General features: G+C 34.5%; 1 protein-coding gene across 1 annotated transcript in view; it reads left to right on the forward strand.

The window, feature by feature from the left end:
* Nucleotides 1-11,642: 11,642 nt before the first annotated feature.
* The window catches only part of LOC140172022 (uncharacterized), a 34,134-nt gene continuing 28,486 nt past the window's right edge, over nucleotides 11,643-17,290 (forward strand). Inside the window, exon 1 of the mRNA XM_072195373.1 lies at nucleotides 11,643-13,081. Coding sequence (XP_072051474.1) covers nucleotides 11,643-13,081 — 1,439 coding nt within the window. The remainder of the gene's footprint in view (nucleotides 13,082-17,290) is intronic.

Genomic DNA, 17,290 nt, shown 5'->3' on the forward strand with positions numbered 1-17,290 from the left:
CTAATGATATATTCTTAAAGTGTATGTAGCTGGGAGGAAAAGCCGACGATCAATTGAAAATTTTGACCTTTCATATTGAAGATATGGATTTTTTTCCCAAAAAGACCTAATTTTTTTGTGTGTTTTGTGAAAAAAATCCATACCTTCAATACGAAAGGTCAAAATTTTCAATTGATCGTCGGCTTTTCACCCCACTTACATACACTTTAAGTATAAATCATCAGATTTATAAAGTTTACTTCGAGTACTCTTAAATATCAAAAATATCAAATTTTAATCATTTGCCATAAAATGAGTATTACATTGCGAATTTCAAAAAATCAAACTTATTTGATATCAGAAGGACATTCTTCGTATTCAGAATGCAATTCGATATGTCTGATGTGCTGTAATGTCCCACAATAAATACTGTCCAAATGTTCATACCCCACCCCTTAAGTGTTGGCAAAATATTTTGCAAAAATTTGTTCCCATAAATATTATGTATTGTACACATATGACATCTGGCAGCTATTGCAGATGCGACCTTCGTGCACTAATGTGATTGTGTTTACTATATACCCACGTATGGCTGCTATGTGCTACAAAAAAACTCGGTAATATCGGATTATATAAAACAGCGTGGGTTGTATACAAAGGGTTATCAAATGAATTATAAATAGCTAGCTTGTAATTAAGGATTTTCTGCTTTGAATTACAGTTGGATTTTGATTATGTATTGTCAGAATATGTCAAGAAATCTCTTTATGATTAGCCTACATAATTACTTTGCATGTATCTTCGTTCTATGGTATTCAACTCATAATTAATTGACCTACCTTGACCTAGGTCAAGGTCATATCCCCTTTTATTTTTGAGGCGAACAACTACGGCAAAGCAAAGAAAATTGGAATTTACTACCAGCGCACATGTCGATAATACGTACCACTCCTTCGGTCATGTTGTGGTACGACCCTTTGTTGTGTATATCACCGTCCCGCACGCCGTGTATGTACTGTGTGTTATGAACATCGTGCATGCGTTCGACTAATAATTCCATCGTAATAATAAAGCGCCGGTTCCGGCGTTTTATTCAAAATCTCGGATTTTGACAAAACTACAGCACCTAGAGTCTTGATTTTTGCAGGGTATATTGGTTTAATAAAGTACAATTTAATCGTGTAAAAAAAGGAATTTAAAAAAATTTAGTGAAGGCGTCTTCCTCAGCAAATGTTATAATATGGCTTTAATTATCAGCCAAATTAGTAGTGACTTATGAAGACGTTGGAGTGATTTTTGTCATGTTTGTAGCAATAAAATATGCACTGTTGATTTTACTTTTTGGCGCAATAAACAACATTCACATTTTTGTTTGTTTTGATTTTAGTCTTTTGTTAATTGTTTGTTTGTTTACTAGTGTGTTGGGTAGACTTCATAATTAATTATTTAAACCTACAAGACGTACCTCAAATTTTGGGTCACTTATTTAACCTTCATCTGGAGACTAGCTGTTTGCTTTTTTTTTTTTTTTCAATTGCCAGTGTAAACTGTTATCGCCTGAGATAATACTAGGAGTTTGACCATGGTTCCGAATTCAACAGTCTCATTCACACGATAGTGCGGACGCAGCTTAATCCCGCCTTCAATTTGATGCCAGATTTTGTCTTTTTTTAAAATAATATGTGCTATTGGATGTTGCTGGATATAGTTATGTTCTATTCATTCGTAAACATCTTATAGGGTGCGTTTAGATACAAATTCAAAGTGTGATAATTTGTAAACCAAAAAAAAGTGTTGATCCCCGGTGTTGATCTTATTTTGGATTTGTTACGTGTAGGAGAATAGGTTTCCAAATATGAAAGCCTTTTCTGAAAAGGTAGATGTAGATAATAATAAAAATTTGCTACACGCCGAACGTGTTTAAAAATGTTACAGTTAGGGATCACGAATCGTTATATATGATGTGCAATTAATATTCATATATTCTTTTATACATATGATGCTTCAGTTTTAACACACAAAATATTTCATTGAAAACCCTCCCACTCGGCGATTTCAAAAATGTAACCACGCTTCCCTAGAATGTGCAATAAATTAGCATTAAATTTTTTCTTATTTTAGCAGCATTCTAGAAACTCTGGCGTATGGCGATCACTGCCGTAGCGTTTCCCGTGGAGGTTGGATGCACTCTCACTCCTAGGTTGAAGGTTATTTTTAGCAGTGGATCATATAGGTGACTGAGAGAATAAGCCCCTTGTGATCAAGCCACCAGCCAAGATGGCGAAAGCTCAAGCCGTAAATAATATTTCTGGTTTGTCACGCAAAATAAGAAATAGTATGATCTACAACCCTACTGATGCATCTGTTTACGGAAGTCAGAAGTCGTTACGGACAACCGGCAGTAAAACATATACGTGGCATAGAGAATACTGAGAAAAAAATGGCCCGTCACCGTCAAAATACCTAGACGAAATTAACCAAAAGTTGTTATTGGCTTATGAATCTTCAGTTGGCACGATTTAAGGAACAATTTTATTCATTTTAGCACGGAAATTGCATTTTTTTCGCGCGCTTCGCTCGCATTTGTCCCGGTAATGTTCTTTTAGTAGCAAACCAGTGGGACGATTTGGAAATTTTGGCCACTGACTCGGTGACTCCGGTACATCCCCCATTGAATTTTAACATTGAAATAGCAAATTTTCGCGCGCTATGCGTGAATTTTATCAAACTTTCGTGCGCTTTTCCCCGGGGCTTTTCCTTGTAAAGGAATTCTGCAGACAATCATCATGTTGCCATGTGCAGGTGCCAGCAAAAGATAAATCATGGCATACCAGCCAAATTTTTACTCAGCACCTCCCTGAGAAAATGGTCTAGCGAAGGCCCTGGGTGCGCGATATTTAATCCGATTCAACTCGGCGTGTCATCATATTTTACTCGTTGCCGTATATATTTTGACGTCACAAAAAGTATTCAGCAACCAATATTCGCCTTCGAATTGACACACTGAACCGAGTTTACGCCCGATTGACTTGACTGTCCTGTAAAAATTGCCCCGACCAGCTATCTACGGCGATCCCCTTCGTTCACCAGGTCACTTGTGTCTGGCCGAAGATTCGTCAGCGTTATCTCCTAGATTTCAGCTGTTGATGCCTAGATATGCTCGACATAAATAAAAATGCAACATGCGCAATGTAAACTTTCTTAATTGATTGCAATGTTTGATTACTTACAAATATAGATTTCGCGTTAATTGCATATTCACTGATCTCAGCGAAAGTGTAAAAAAATGTATATAAATTACTTAGAAGTGGAGGATAAACCATTATATAAAACTGCTATTTATTTTATTTCAGAAATATATACGTAATAACAGTTTAATGACGTATTCTTCATTTCTATAAACATGTCTAAGTCTATTGGCAAGTATTCTGACATCCTGGTCTGAAGTTACATTGCCTCATTTCAAATGTTTAGTTTTAGTTTTGGTTTTGGTTTTGGTCACGTGGTTTCCTATTGTCCTGCCTAACCACTTGAATCATAAGATATCGAACTCATTGTTTCTACCTTTTGTTTAAAACCGAACATTTGTGTCAGTCAGTTTCGGTTTTGGTTTCAGTTTCTTATAAGTGGTGTGAATCGTAAAATTATTTGATTTGAAGTTACCTACTTTAAGTATACAAAAGAAATGTTTAAATTTCGCAGTGCAATATTCACGAGGAGATAAATCGAGCATGGTAATCTACATTGAAAGACGTGGTTTACAAAACCGAATAAGCCTAGACTAATTCACCTGTGAAAAAATATAGACCATCGAAATATTTGCATTCGACATTACAAAAGGGGCCACTATTGTAATTGTATAGGTGCTATAAACAAAATCAATTCATGTCCTTAATCCCATGTACCAGAATGGATGGAAGGCCATTATATGACCTCTAATAACCTAATGACTTTTACTGGAGCAATTTTTACTGCAAAAAGTAGAAGATAGAGGGGAGAAGAGATTGTGTGGTGTGTGTGTGGGGGGTGGTTGGAGGGCAAAGTGGATATGGGCTGGGAGAGAGAGAAACAGATGAGAGAGAGCTAAAGAGAATGGGGAGGAGAGCTCGAGATGAAGATATCGAATGTAGGGTAGGAGGAGGGGGAAAGGGGTATTTAGGGAAGAGGTGGTTATATAGGGAGGGGAGCCCCCTCTTAAAGAGGTATGGGTTGTGCTTACCGGGGATAATAAACTAATTCATAATCAAATCATTTCCATGCATCGTTTATGTTTCATACAAACAAACAAATCCCCCACCCCGCCCCATCCTTCAATATACGCGCATGCATATGATATCTAGGCCAAGAACTCGTGAGTGTAATATGCCACCTACCTTCGACAGACAGCATCAACTGTCGTCCGCGGGATAGATTTCCGATATCAATCATGATAATAATTATGTTAGCACAATAGGCTATTGTATACTTCTGGTTATATACCCTATACTGTGTCCTCCCAGCATAATAGTGTTATGATTGCAGACCAGATCAGCTCTACTTTTTAATCCCTTGATTTTTGGTTTCTGAACAAAAGAGAAACCAAAACTAAAGATTTGAAATGAGGGATTGTCATTTAAAAGTATGTGTATTGACCGTGTATAGCTACTTATGATATACCGTATTACACAATTGAGTTAGACAAAACTTCCTTTCTTCAAACCTTTACAGCGGGTGACAGTTATTTTTGGTTATCTGATCTTTTTGTGATTCGGTGTATAGGTATATCATTGTACAGAGGTATACTGATTTATATAGTGTTATACATAACGGCCGATGCTACTATATGAACATCCCAGGAACTTCATGCACACTTTTAAACAAAAAAATATTTGCACAAATACAGTCATTGATTTTCCGGTTATTACCCTGATAGGCTGATAAAGTTTCTAAAACCGACAAAACCCTCCCGGCAACATAAGGCTAAAAATATTGTTTTGGGCTTTAAAAGCTTTTATAGCTTTTTATTCGGCTTTAAAAGCTTTTACAGCTGTATGTTTAGATACTACACTTATCAACAGTTTCATCATGTCTATAGTAGGGATAACCATCAAAATTTCATGTGGCCCCTATTGCTACATTTTGCTGGTTAAATGGTCAAAATCGGTCAAAAACTTTTTGAATTATGAATTTTCAAAGTTTCTCATTCTGACCGGTCATTGGAACAAAATAAAATGACAAGGTCCAAAAATAGCAATTGGGAGCAAAATTGGCATAAGCATATATTATTTACCTTTATATATTTCTTTATTTTAACATATATGCAAACATGAAACAAGCATATTGTGAAAGTATCCAAGGGGTTTCTTATGAAATGGCACTTTACTAGTCAATGGCATAAATTATTTTTTCAAACCGAGGCATTGAAATTAAAGAACATTTGCCAAAAATCATCCAAGATGGCCGATATGGCACAAAATCAAAAGTCCATGTGAACTTTTTTTTTCACAACCAAAAATTTCAATGTTATTGGGTTTAATATGACCGATTAGTAGGTGTATGCAAACAAAATTTTAAGTGTCATTGAAGGTCATTGACTCATTCACAACAATAGAGGTTATCCACTTCACTCATCATGCTCATGTGTGACTTCTAATAAAAGGTGCTGGTTCCTGTAGTATTCCTCATTCAAAACAATTCAATGCATGACCTAGGAGTTACGTGCATGACTTTCGCGGCTATTTTGAAACAGTTATGGTTGCACATTCAGGTGCTTCTTTTGAAAGTTCTAAACAAGGTATAGCCAGCAGCAAGTTGTAGATGGTATGGGCCTAAATATAAGAAAACGTTTAGGGTTGAAATCAGGTGAAAAATACATGGAATGAGCACGAAACTTCACATTTATGTTCAGAAAGGTGTCTTCTTAGCATGATTTAAAATGAGTATGGAAATTCAAGATCTACTTGTTCAATTTTTTAACCTTTTTACAGATGGTATGATAGAGGTATTATTGTCAACTCTGCCAAATTACAGCTCAGTAGGCCACGTTTTTCACCTGATCTTATTAATCTGAATATTTTGTGCCATTCTTGAGCAGTGCTGAACTCAGCCACTGTTAAGCGCACTGTGGCGATGGACCAATTTTGACTCGCACTTACAGGAAAATGAAATAAGTTATGTTGCTGTAATTTGCAAGATAGTTATAAAATATAATTGGCATTAACTTCCTTAATTTTTACAGAAAAATATTGAAAAATAAAGAATGAGATCAATTTAGAAATGTCTGTGCAAGCAGTGCACAGTTGAGCTCCCTGCATGTCTATGGGAGTGTTGTAATCAAGTTGATGGTTCATTGGTCATCCCTATCTATAGCTACGGATAAGTTGAGAGTTTTTACTGCACAAGATGACGCGTTTGTTGTAGGTGATACATTACGATCACAAGAGCAGCACAGTGTAACCCTAAATACTATTGCTCTTCTTTAATTGATTATTAATAATTGTAAAACCAGATAAATATGTTCAAGATGACAAATATAGTCTCTGTGTCGCAGATGATGACGTTAATGTTAATTGGTGTGGTTTGCAACTGATTGGGTGCATCCCAAAGTAATGCTAATACGAACATTGTTCAGTTGGTAGAAGAGTCTATCGTGCACCCTCGGAAATCTACTTCTAATCAACGTTTCTAGATCAGAAAACATGGGTAGAAAAAGGTAAGATATGTTAACAAAATCCAAGAAGTGTCCCTAAGGGTCAACATTAGCCACGTTTTATACAACAGGGTTGAAATTTCACAAATGCTCAGATTTTGTCAAAAACCACGCCAAAGTGTTTTTCTTGTCATAACGATTCAGAAAATAGTATATAAAATATAAAATATTTGCCACAAACAGTCACTGATTTCCCAGTTATTTATACCTTGATAAAGTTCAACCCGACAAAACCCTCCCGGCAACATAGACTAAACACGAAAATTTTGCTTTCTGCCAACATAGACTAAAAAGGACAATTTTGCTTTCGGCGTTAAAAGCTTTCACAACCGTGTGTTTTTGCAAGCTATACTCATGTCTAAGCTAGCTACACTCATGTCTAGCTAGCTACAATAATTGTTTTACCTATCTATATTGTTCAACGCTAATGAATTCAATATAACTTATCATTATTTATGTCAGGCTTTTGAGCGATACAATAAAACTGTATATTGTACAATATTTGCAAAATACCCGGATGCAATACAATATTTTTAAATATTGTACGAGTATCTCGTACGCGTCGCGAGTTACCATGGTGACAGCACTAACACATCTACAAATAAACCTCCGCCATCTCACGCTCATAAGATAAGTTGCTTTTAAGATACAGAGTTGAAACTTAGCAGATACTAAATTACAAGAAGGATGATGGATAAATAATATCTAACAAAATTACATTGTAATGTTGAGCCATCACAAAATGTGGGCCATTTTCTACGTGTAATCTTTTTATGGGACACCTTGTACTTTATTTTGAACGACTACTATAATAATGCTACTATAAAAATTCGACACAGTTTTTTGGATTGTGGTTGTCTATTCTACAATTATAATATCAACCTTTCTTTGTGTAGATGTCTATTCTATAATTACAATATCAACCTTTACTTGTGTAATTGTCTATTCTATAATTACAATATCAACCTTTCCTTGTGTAGTTGCCTATTCTATAACTACAATATCAACCTTTCTTTGTGTAGTAGTCTATTCTATTATTACAATATCAACCTTTCTTTGTGTAGTTTTCTATTCTATAATTACAATATGAACCTTTCTTTGTGTAGTTGTCTATTCTACAATTACAATATCAACCTTTCTTTGTGTAGTTGTCTATTCTGTTATTATAATATCAACCTTTCTTTGTGTAGTTGTCGATTCTATTATTACAATATCAGCCTTTCTTTGTGTAGTTGTCTATTCTATTATTACAATATCAACCTTTCTTTGTGTAGTTGTCTATTCTATAATTATAATATCAACCTTTCTTTGTGTAGTTGTCTATTCTACAATTACAATATCAACCTTTCCTTGTGTAGATGTCTATTCTATAATTACAATATCAACCTTTCTTTGCGTAGTTGTCGATTCTGTTATTACAATATCAACTTTTCTTTGTGTAGTTGTCTATTCTATAATTATAATATCAACCTTTCTTTGTGTAGTTGTCTATTCTATCATTACAATATCAATATTTCCTTGTGTAGTTGTCTATTCTATAATTACAATATCAACCTTTCTTTGTGTAGTTGTCTATTCTATTATTACAATATCAACCTTTCTTTGTGTAGTTGTCTATTCTATTATTACAATATCAACCTTTCTTTGTGTAGATGTCTATTCTATTATTACAATATCAACCTTTCTTTGTGTAGTTGTCTATTCTATCATTACAATATCAACCTTTCTTTGTTTAGTTGCCTATTCTATCATTTTTATAGTAGCATTATTATAGTAGTCGTTCAAAATAAAGTACAAGGTGTCCCATAAAAAGATTACACGTAGAAAATCTTTCCTTGTGTAGTTGTCTATTCTATAATTACAATATCAACTTTCCTTTGTGTAGTTGTCTATTCTATCATTACAATATCAACCTTTCTTTGTGTAGTTGTCTATTCTATGATTACAATATCAATCTTTCCTTGTGTAGTTGTCTATTCTATAATTACAATATCAACCTTTCTTTGTGAAGTTGTCTATTCTATTATTACAATATCAACCTTTCTTTGTGTAGTTGTCTATTCTATAATTACAATATCAACCTTTCTTTGTGTAGTAGTCTATTCTATTATTACAATATCTACCTTTCTTTGTGTAGTTTTCTATTCTATAATTACAATATGAACCTTTCTTTGTGTAGTTGTCTATTCTACAATTACAATATCAACCTTTCTTTGTGTAGTTGTCTATTCTGTTATTATAATATCAACCTTTCTTTTGTGTAGTTGTCGATTCTATTATTACAATATCAGCCTTTCTTTGTGTAGTTGTCTATTCTATTATTACAATATCAACCTTTCTTTGTGTAGTTGTCTATTCTATAATTATAATATCAACCTTTCTTTGTGTAGTTGTCTATTCTACAATTACAATATCAACCTTTCCTTGTGTAGATGTCTATTCTATAATTACAATATCAACCTTTCTTTGCGTAGTTGTCGATTCTGTTATTACAATATCAACTTTTCTTTGTGTAGTTGTCTATTCTATAATTATAATATCAACCTTTCTTTGTGTAGTTGTCTATTCTATCATTACAATATCAATATTTCCTTGTGTAGTTGTCTATTCTATAATTACAATATCAACCTTTCTTTGTGTAGTTGTCTATTCTATTATTACAATATCAACCTTTCTTTGTGTAGTTGTCTATTCTATTATTACAATATCAACCTTTCTTTGTGTAGTTGTCTATTCTATTATTACAATATCAACCTTTCTTTGTGTAGTTGTCTATTCTATCATTACAATATCAACCTTTCTTTGTTTAGTTGCCTATTCTATCATTTTTATAGTAGCATTATTATAGTAGTCGTTCAAAATAAAGTACAAGGTGTCCCATAAAAAGATTACACGTAGAAAATCTTTCCTTGTGTAGTTGTTCTATTCTATAATTACAATATCAACTTTCCTTTGTGTAGTTGTCTATTCTATCATTACAATATCAACCTTTCTTTGTGTAGTTGTCTATTCTATGATTACAATATCAATCTTTCCTTGTGTAGTTGTCTATTCTATAATTACAATATCAACCTTTCTTTGTGAAGTTGTCTATTCTATTATTACAATATCAACCTTTCTTTGTGTAGTTGTCTATTCTATCATTACAATATCAACCTTTCTTTGTTTAGTTGCCTATTCTATCATTTTTATAGTAGCATTATTATAGTAGTCGTTCAAAATAAAGTACAAGGTGTCCCATAAAAAGATTACACGTAGAAAATCTTTCCTTGTGTAGTTGTCTATTCTATAATTACAATATCAACCTTTCTTTGTGTAGTTGTCTATTCTATCATTACAATATCAACCTTTCTTTGTGTAGTTGTCTATTCTATCATTACAATATCAACCTTTCTTTGTGTAGTTGTCGATTCTGTTATTATAATATCAACCTTTCTTTGTGTAGTTGTCTATTCTATAATTATAATATCAACCTTTCCTTGTGTAGTTGTCTATTCTATAATTACAATATCAACTTTCCTTTGTGTAGTTGTTTATTCTATTATTACAATATCTACCTTTCTTTGTGTAGTTATCTATTCTATAATTACAATATCAACCTTTCTTTGTGTAGTTGTCTATTCTATAATTACAATATCAACCTTTCTTTGTGTAGTTGTCTATTCTATCATTACAATATCAACCTTTCTTTGGGCAAATGATAGCAACCCCTAGCTGTTGCTATATACGGGCTTATGCCCGCGTTATTGCATTGAAACCCTAACAAAATGCAAAGAGGGCGGTTGTGTTGGTAATTTATCAGTGTCGGAGAGAATTAAAGCCATCAATGATAACAATGTCACACAACAAAAGATTAGTATATACGAATATGGATGTACGGTGTCTAGATGCATATCACGCGGCTTTTGTGCTCAAATCCATTTGGGATTTCGAGGATTTGTGTCCATTATGTTAAGAGATATATGTAAGGGAATACATGGAATAATACATGGATTATACACTCAAAAGGAGCCATCAATCACAAGCGTTATATTAATGCCATCAATATGAGATATTATTCATCTGAAACAATTATATTCATCGTTGATATCGATAGTACGATGTTATCAACTGGGATTTGTCTTTGGATTCATAGAATAGTTAGATTATCGTTAGAAGAAAAGAGAAAAGGTCAATAACGAAATAAAGAATCAAAAATAGTGTAGCAGTAAAATGTTTTGTGTGATTTACAAAGATATCATCGACATACACGTTTTGGTAATGCAAGATTTGTCTTATTTTGAATGGATACCTCAAGTGTGTTAACCGTTAACATCATCTGTGCTTGTCGCTTGTTAAAAAGCGAAGCAGCTTCTACTTGCTGTCGTAACTTAACCTTTGGCAATAATGTGGGAAAACCAGTCCTTATTGGCATTGTTCTTTTTTGAATATCTTCTAATACTGTTTTATTGCGCTTTTGGTCTTCATTAAAAATCATAGTGGTATCACTCGGCGTCTTCCTCAACGTCTTGTTTGTTTTCTTATGCGAAGTGTCTTATCTTCAGACCTGTTTCCTATGCTGTGTAATTTGGCGACGGAGATTCGCAAATACCAATGGAAAATTCTACAAGTTGCTGAACTACTCTGGATTACTTTTGTCAGTTGACGTTGCAAAACGACCTCCAGTGACTTTATCCTCAACAACCGGGCTGAGAAGTATATTACGACTAATATAATATAATAATTATAGTATTAGATTTAGAAGCCATGTTAGGCGACAAAATAGTCTATAATGAATATCAACATTCATCAGGGCAAATGAAATAAAGTTGGCCTAATTGCAAATGTACGTCAACGTTAATGATATTAACTAATTACATCAAGAACATGTGAACTAATCATAGTTGTGATTATCTCATTGCGTAGATAGTTATACTGATTTTGTAGAGCTGCAGACCTGCTTTGTTCATTTCAGAGGAGAGATACTCTAGTTATCATGGAGCGTGTTAAACCTTACGCCCCAAGCTTGCCAAATGAGAACGTGAATGACGCGCCACCATCACCAACTCCAGATACCTTAAGTTTGGCTTCATCTCTCGGTGCAGATACCCAAGAAAAACGCAAGATGAAAATCCTCATAGAAGGAGTCTTACAGACTCGGTCTTCCCGCCAGTTTCTTAAGATGTTAAGCTACCAGGCAATACCATTACTAGCGTTGATAGTAATGTGTGGTGTGTTGTTACAACAAATGGCCCAGATGTATCGAAGTGCTAAGTTGTTAGAAAGCGTCGCGATATCAAACGATAGATTTGGTAATTTAGTAGTCTCGTTGCAGGTTGAGCGGGGATTAAGCGCGGCATATTTGAGCTCCGAAAAGTCACAACAAAACGTATTTGCTGAATTACAAAATGCACGAAGAAAAACTGACGACGCTTTTGGCGCCATTAATTTTTGGCCGCTTAATCTTAACGTCTCGTCGATAGGGTCGTTTACAAGTAAGGCAGCTCTACACGAGGAAGTGTGGAGCCATAGACTAAAAGTTGATCGTCGCGCTCCAGGGACAACTTTCGACACTAACATCAAGTTTTATACCAGCATCAATGTTGAATTGATTGAAGTTAATATTGTTGAATCTCGAAAATTAACATCTCGTGTGTGGTATCAGCTTGTTGCGAAATCAAGCCTTCTGTTAGCGACAGATTTCTATGGGATCGAAAGAGCTTTGGGGAGTGTGTTCTATGTGCAGTGTAGGTTGAAAGATGATATAGTGCAGTGGTTCAAGACTGTTCAAACTCAGGGAGACATGATGTTACAACAATCATTTAGCTACGATGGTGACACAGAGACACGATATAATGAACTGGTATACTTGGCAGGGAGTGTACTAAGCGATGTTGACAGCATGCGATTTGAAATTGGCGCCAATATTGACACATGCGCAGGCTACGACAGTCTCGAAATAGAAACCAGGTCATTAAATTGGTTCAGTAACAGTACCGTGCTAATTACTATCTTATCATCCGTACGTGGTAATATTAGTGAACAACTAACCGAATATGTGAGCGGTTTAATTCAATATTCAAATCAACAGATCGCGCTGTATAGTTTAATAGGCGCGTTAACATTAATTTGTTGTCTCGTCTTAAGCATATTCCAAGCTTTGAACTCGCACAAATTATTATCTTCAGTTGGATATTACGCTAAAGATCTTGGTGAGAAGAAAACAGAACTAGCTCATGAAAAGAGGACAACTTTAAGATTGTTATATCAGATGATACCAAAGAGGGTAGCCAAGCAATTACAGTTAGGGAAGGCTGTAAAGGCCCATTTATTTGACTCTGTGACAGTATACTTCAGTGATATCGAAGGGTTTACCGATATATCATCACGAAGTACCCCAATCCAAGTGGTCCATCTCTTAAACCGATTATACAGGTAAGCCACATTTACCAGCATGCTTCGAATATATTTATAAATACGTATTCAAAAATACACACGTGACCACCTCCGCGCTGCCATAACAGCTTGTAGACAGTAAGTCTCGAAGTGACTACATAACGGGTGGTCTCCCTGTAAATTTGAATGCAAAGGCGATAAACAACGCGATTCTGTGCAGCAAAATTGTTTATTTCGTTCAACTTTGTGATTATATTGTAAACTTTTCCATCAATAATTTCAAAATGTTGTTTTGGATAACATATTGCAAATTTGGAATTCTCCCATATGTAAATAAGAATTTCGTCACGCTTGCTGGTTTTGATATGTCGTACCCATGGGTCACATGCGTATTTATAAATACGTATTTATAAATAAAGTCAAAGGTAGCTGTTTACATTTCATGTTCTTGCTGTTATTGTTGCTTTTGTCCTTGGAGATCTTTCTTTCTGCGACGTTCTCTTTCTCCATCTCCTCCTATGTTTCCTTTTTTCTTTACCCCTTCCTCTTTCCTCTTGCTCCGTCATCTTTCTTCTTTCCTATTATCCTGTTTCTGTATCTCCATCATCCCAATCATCATCAGCAGCAGCAGCAGCAGCAGTAGTGGCATCTCAGCAAACACAAAACATTTGACTGACCTTTAAATATCGGGTTATTTATATAAGGGCTATAAAACATTTCATAAAACATTTTTAAAAACTTAATGCAAAACATCCTTGCATAATGAGCGTCTTGAACGTTTCGACAGTATTATTTGTGGGACATGAGAGCACATCAGACATATCGAATTGCATTCTGAATACGAAGAATGTCTTTCTGATATCAAATAATTTTCATTTTTTGAAGTTCACGATACAATACAAATTTTATGACAAATTATTAAAATTTGATATTTTTCACGTTTTTGATATAAATAACAGTCCTCGAAGTAAATTGGTAATCTAATGATATATTCGTAAAGTGTATGTTGCAGGGAGGAAAAGCCGACGGTCAATTGAAAATTTAGACCTTTCATATTGAAGATATGGATTTTTCCCCAAAAATCCATATCTTCAATACGAAAGGTCAACATTTTCAATTGTTCGTCGGCTTTTCATCCCACTTACATACACTTTAAGTATAAATCATCAGATTTATAAAGTTTACTTCGAGTACTGTTAAATATCAAAAATATCAATTTTTAATCATTTGCCATAAAATGTGTATTAAATTGCGAATTTCAAAAAATCAAAATTATTTGATATGAGAAGGACATTCTTAGTATTCAGAATGCAATTCGATATGTCTGATGTGCTCTTATGTCCCACATTCTTAAACACTTGAGAACGTTCCTGCAATCTTATTGGTTCTTACCCAGCTTTACCCGTGTGATATGACACGATATCATACGGGAGTACGTCGACGTGATACCCGTACTCGCTATTTGGACCAATCGGAGGCGCACAGCAACAACGGGACTGATCTATTTTAAGCCCTAGGTAATTCCTTGCAAAATGTAGGATTTAATTTGATTAAAACTTGTATAATATTTTTATTTGAATTGAAGTGTTTAGAATGAGAATAAGTATTGTTTTTGCTGTCGTGCATCCATCGTTCATATAACACGGGCGACATCATTATTTTTGGCGTAAAACAACTCGGCTTCGCCTCGTTGTTTTACTTAAAATAATGATGTCGCCCGTGTTATATGAGACGATAGATGCACTCCAGCGGCTAAAAACAATACCTTTATTCTCTAAATAAATACTGTCCAAACGTTCATACCCCACCCCTTAAGTGTTGGCAAAATATTTTGCAAAAATTTGTTCCCATAAATATTATGTATTGTACACATATGACATCTGGCAGCTATTGCTGGTGCGACCTTCTTGCACTAATGTGATTGTGTTTACTATATACCCACGTATGGCTGCTATGTGCTACAAAAAAACTCGGTAATATCGGATTATATAAAACAGCGTGGGTTGTATACAAAGGGTTATCAAATGAATTATAAATAGCTACCTTGTAATTAAGGATTTTCTGCTTTGAATTACAGTTGATTTTGATTATGTATTGTTAGAATATGTCAAGAAATCTCTTTATGATTAGCCCACATAATTACTTTCCATGTATAGATGACATCATATCTTCGTTCTATGATATTCAACTCATAATTAATTGAATATATGAATACAAAAGCCACCCAAGTCCATACTTTGGCCAAATTGAGTTAAGCATGGGAAATTGTTGCTATACATAGGCCTGTCATATGAATGAAAGAACAACTCAAATTCATCCTCTGTGTCTATTAAGCATGTGAAAAATAGCATGTATGAAAGAATCACCCAACTCCATGATTTGAGTCTTGTAACACATTGTTTGAAATCAAGTATGTATAAAAGTCCACTTGTAACACATTCATTGCTAGAGAGTGACTTTTGAAAAAAAAAAAAAGAGTTTAATAAAGGAAAGTGTGTGGTTTATATTACATGGCAGAATGCTTATCAACATTATACATACCTGTGTGCTTTATTTTGTATTATCTTACTAGTAGTAATCTCATTCTAACATTGTTGTTTTTGTATAAAAATAAAAAAAAGTCCAAAATTTAAAATGAACCCCACGAAGTCCCTGAAATGCTAATCGTCATACCTAATACAGGTTAATCCACTCATTTGTACGTTAAACTTACTATATTGACCAGGTAAATCTAACTGAAGGAATTAAAATGATACACAGGTTTTTCTCTCAAAATCACTTCCCATGGACTTGGGTGGCTTTTGTATTTATGTATTCAATTAATTATCAGCAAAATTAGTAGTTGAAGTGATTTTTGTCATGTTTGTAGCCATAACATATGCACTGTTGATTTGACTTTTTGGCGCAATAAACAACATTCACATTTTTGTCAGTTGTTTTGTGTTTGTTTGTTTTGATTTTAGTCTTTTGTTAATTGTTTGTTTGTTTACTAGTGTGTTGGGTAGACTTCATAATTAATTATTTAAACCTACAAGACGTACCTCAAATTTTGGGTCACTTATTTAACCTTCATCTGGAGACTAGCTGTTTTTTCTTTTCTTTTTTTTTTTTCTTTTTTTTTCATTTTTTCAATTGCCAGTGTAAACTGTTATCGCCTGAGAAAATACTAGAGTTTGACCATGGTTCCGAATTCAACAGTCTCACTCACACGATAGTGCGGACGTAGCTTAATCCCGCCTTCATTTTGATGCCAGATTTTGTCTATGTGCCGCGTTCTTACTGGATATAGTTATGTTGTTCTATTCATTCGTAAACATATTATAGGGTGCGTTCAGATACAAATTCAAAGTGTGATAATTTGTAAACCAACAAGACGGTGTTGATCCCCGGTGCACACCGACATCGCCTGGCTAATAATTACCCGCGATCGATAATGTGCTATGCACGATTTGATATTCAGACGATCAATCTTTGGATACCGGGGTAGAAAATGATGAATATCTCCCGTATTTTGTTTGTTCTAAAGAAGCCATATCTAAATCCTTGCACTTGAACATATGTGTTGAAAGGATATGATAGTCATTAGCTTGAATATTGAGAAAGAAGCGTGCGTCTTGAACTCAAAAACTGACCAAAATTCTGATTTTTATATTGCGTTGATCCTGTATGGACTACAGCGCGTAGGCTATCTACACTCACACCCGTGGAGGCAGTATAAAAGTCGATGACCATTGACCGCAATGGCGTATACACGCTTACTCACACACAGAGAGGTCAATTACCTGGCTGTTGTCAGTAGCCTTAGTCATGTCCCGATCGGCTCATTATGCGTCTCAGAGGTCGGAACAAAATGGCTATGCGTGGCTGTGGATTCAACCTACCATGGCGATTTCTGCCATGGAGATATCGGGGCGATGACACTGTACGGTGTTGATCTTATTTTGGATTTGTTACGTGTTAGGAGAATAGGTTTCCAAATATGAAAGCCTTTTTCTGATAAGGTAGATGTAGATAATAATAAAATTTGCTACACGCCTAACGTGTTTAAAAATGTTACAGTTAGGGATTTACAGGGTAGGAAATTTTAAAACGTACGGTTTAATTTGGTATAAAATTTGGTATCTGATAATTAATATTTTTATTTGAAGTGTTTAAGAATGAGAATATAAGTATTGTTTTTAGCCGCATCTGTCGTCTCATATAACACGGGCGACATTATTATTTTAAGTAAATTTCGCCTCGTTGTTT

This window comes from Amphiura filiformis, chromosome 2 (genome assembly GCF_039555335.1).
Source record: "Amphiura filiformis chromosome 2, Afil_fr2py, whole genome shotgun sequence".
NCBI lineage: Eukaryota > Metazoa > Echinodermata > Ophiuroidea > Amphilepidida > Amphiuridae > Amphiura > Amphiura filiformis.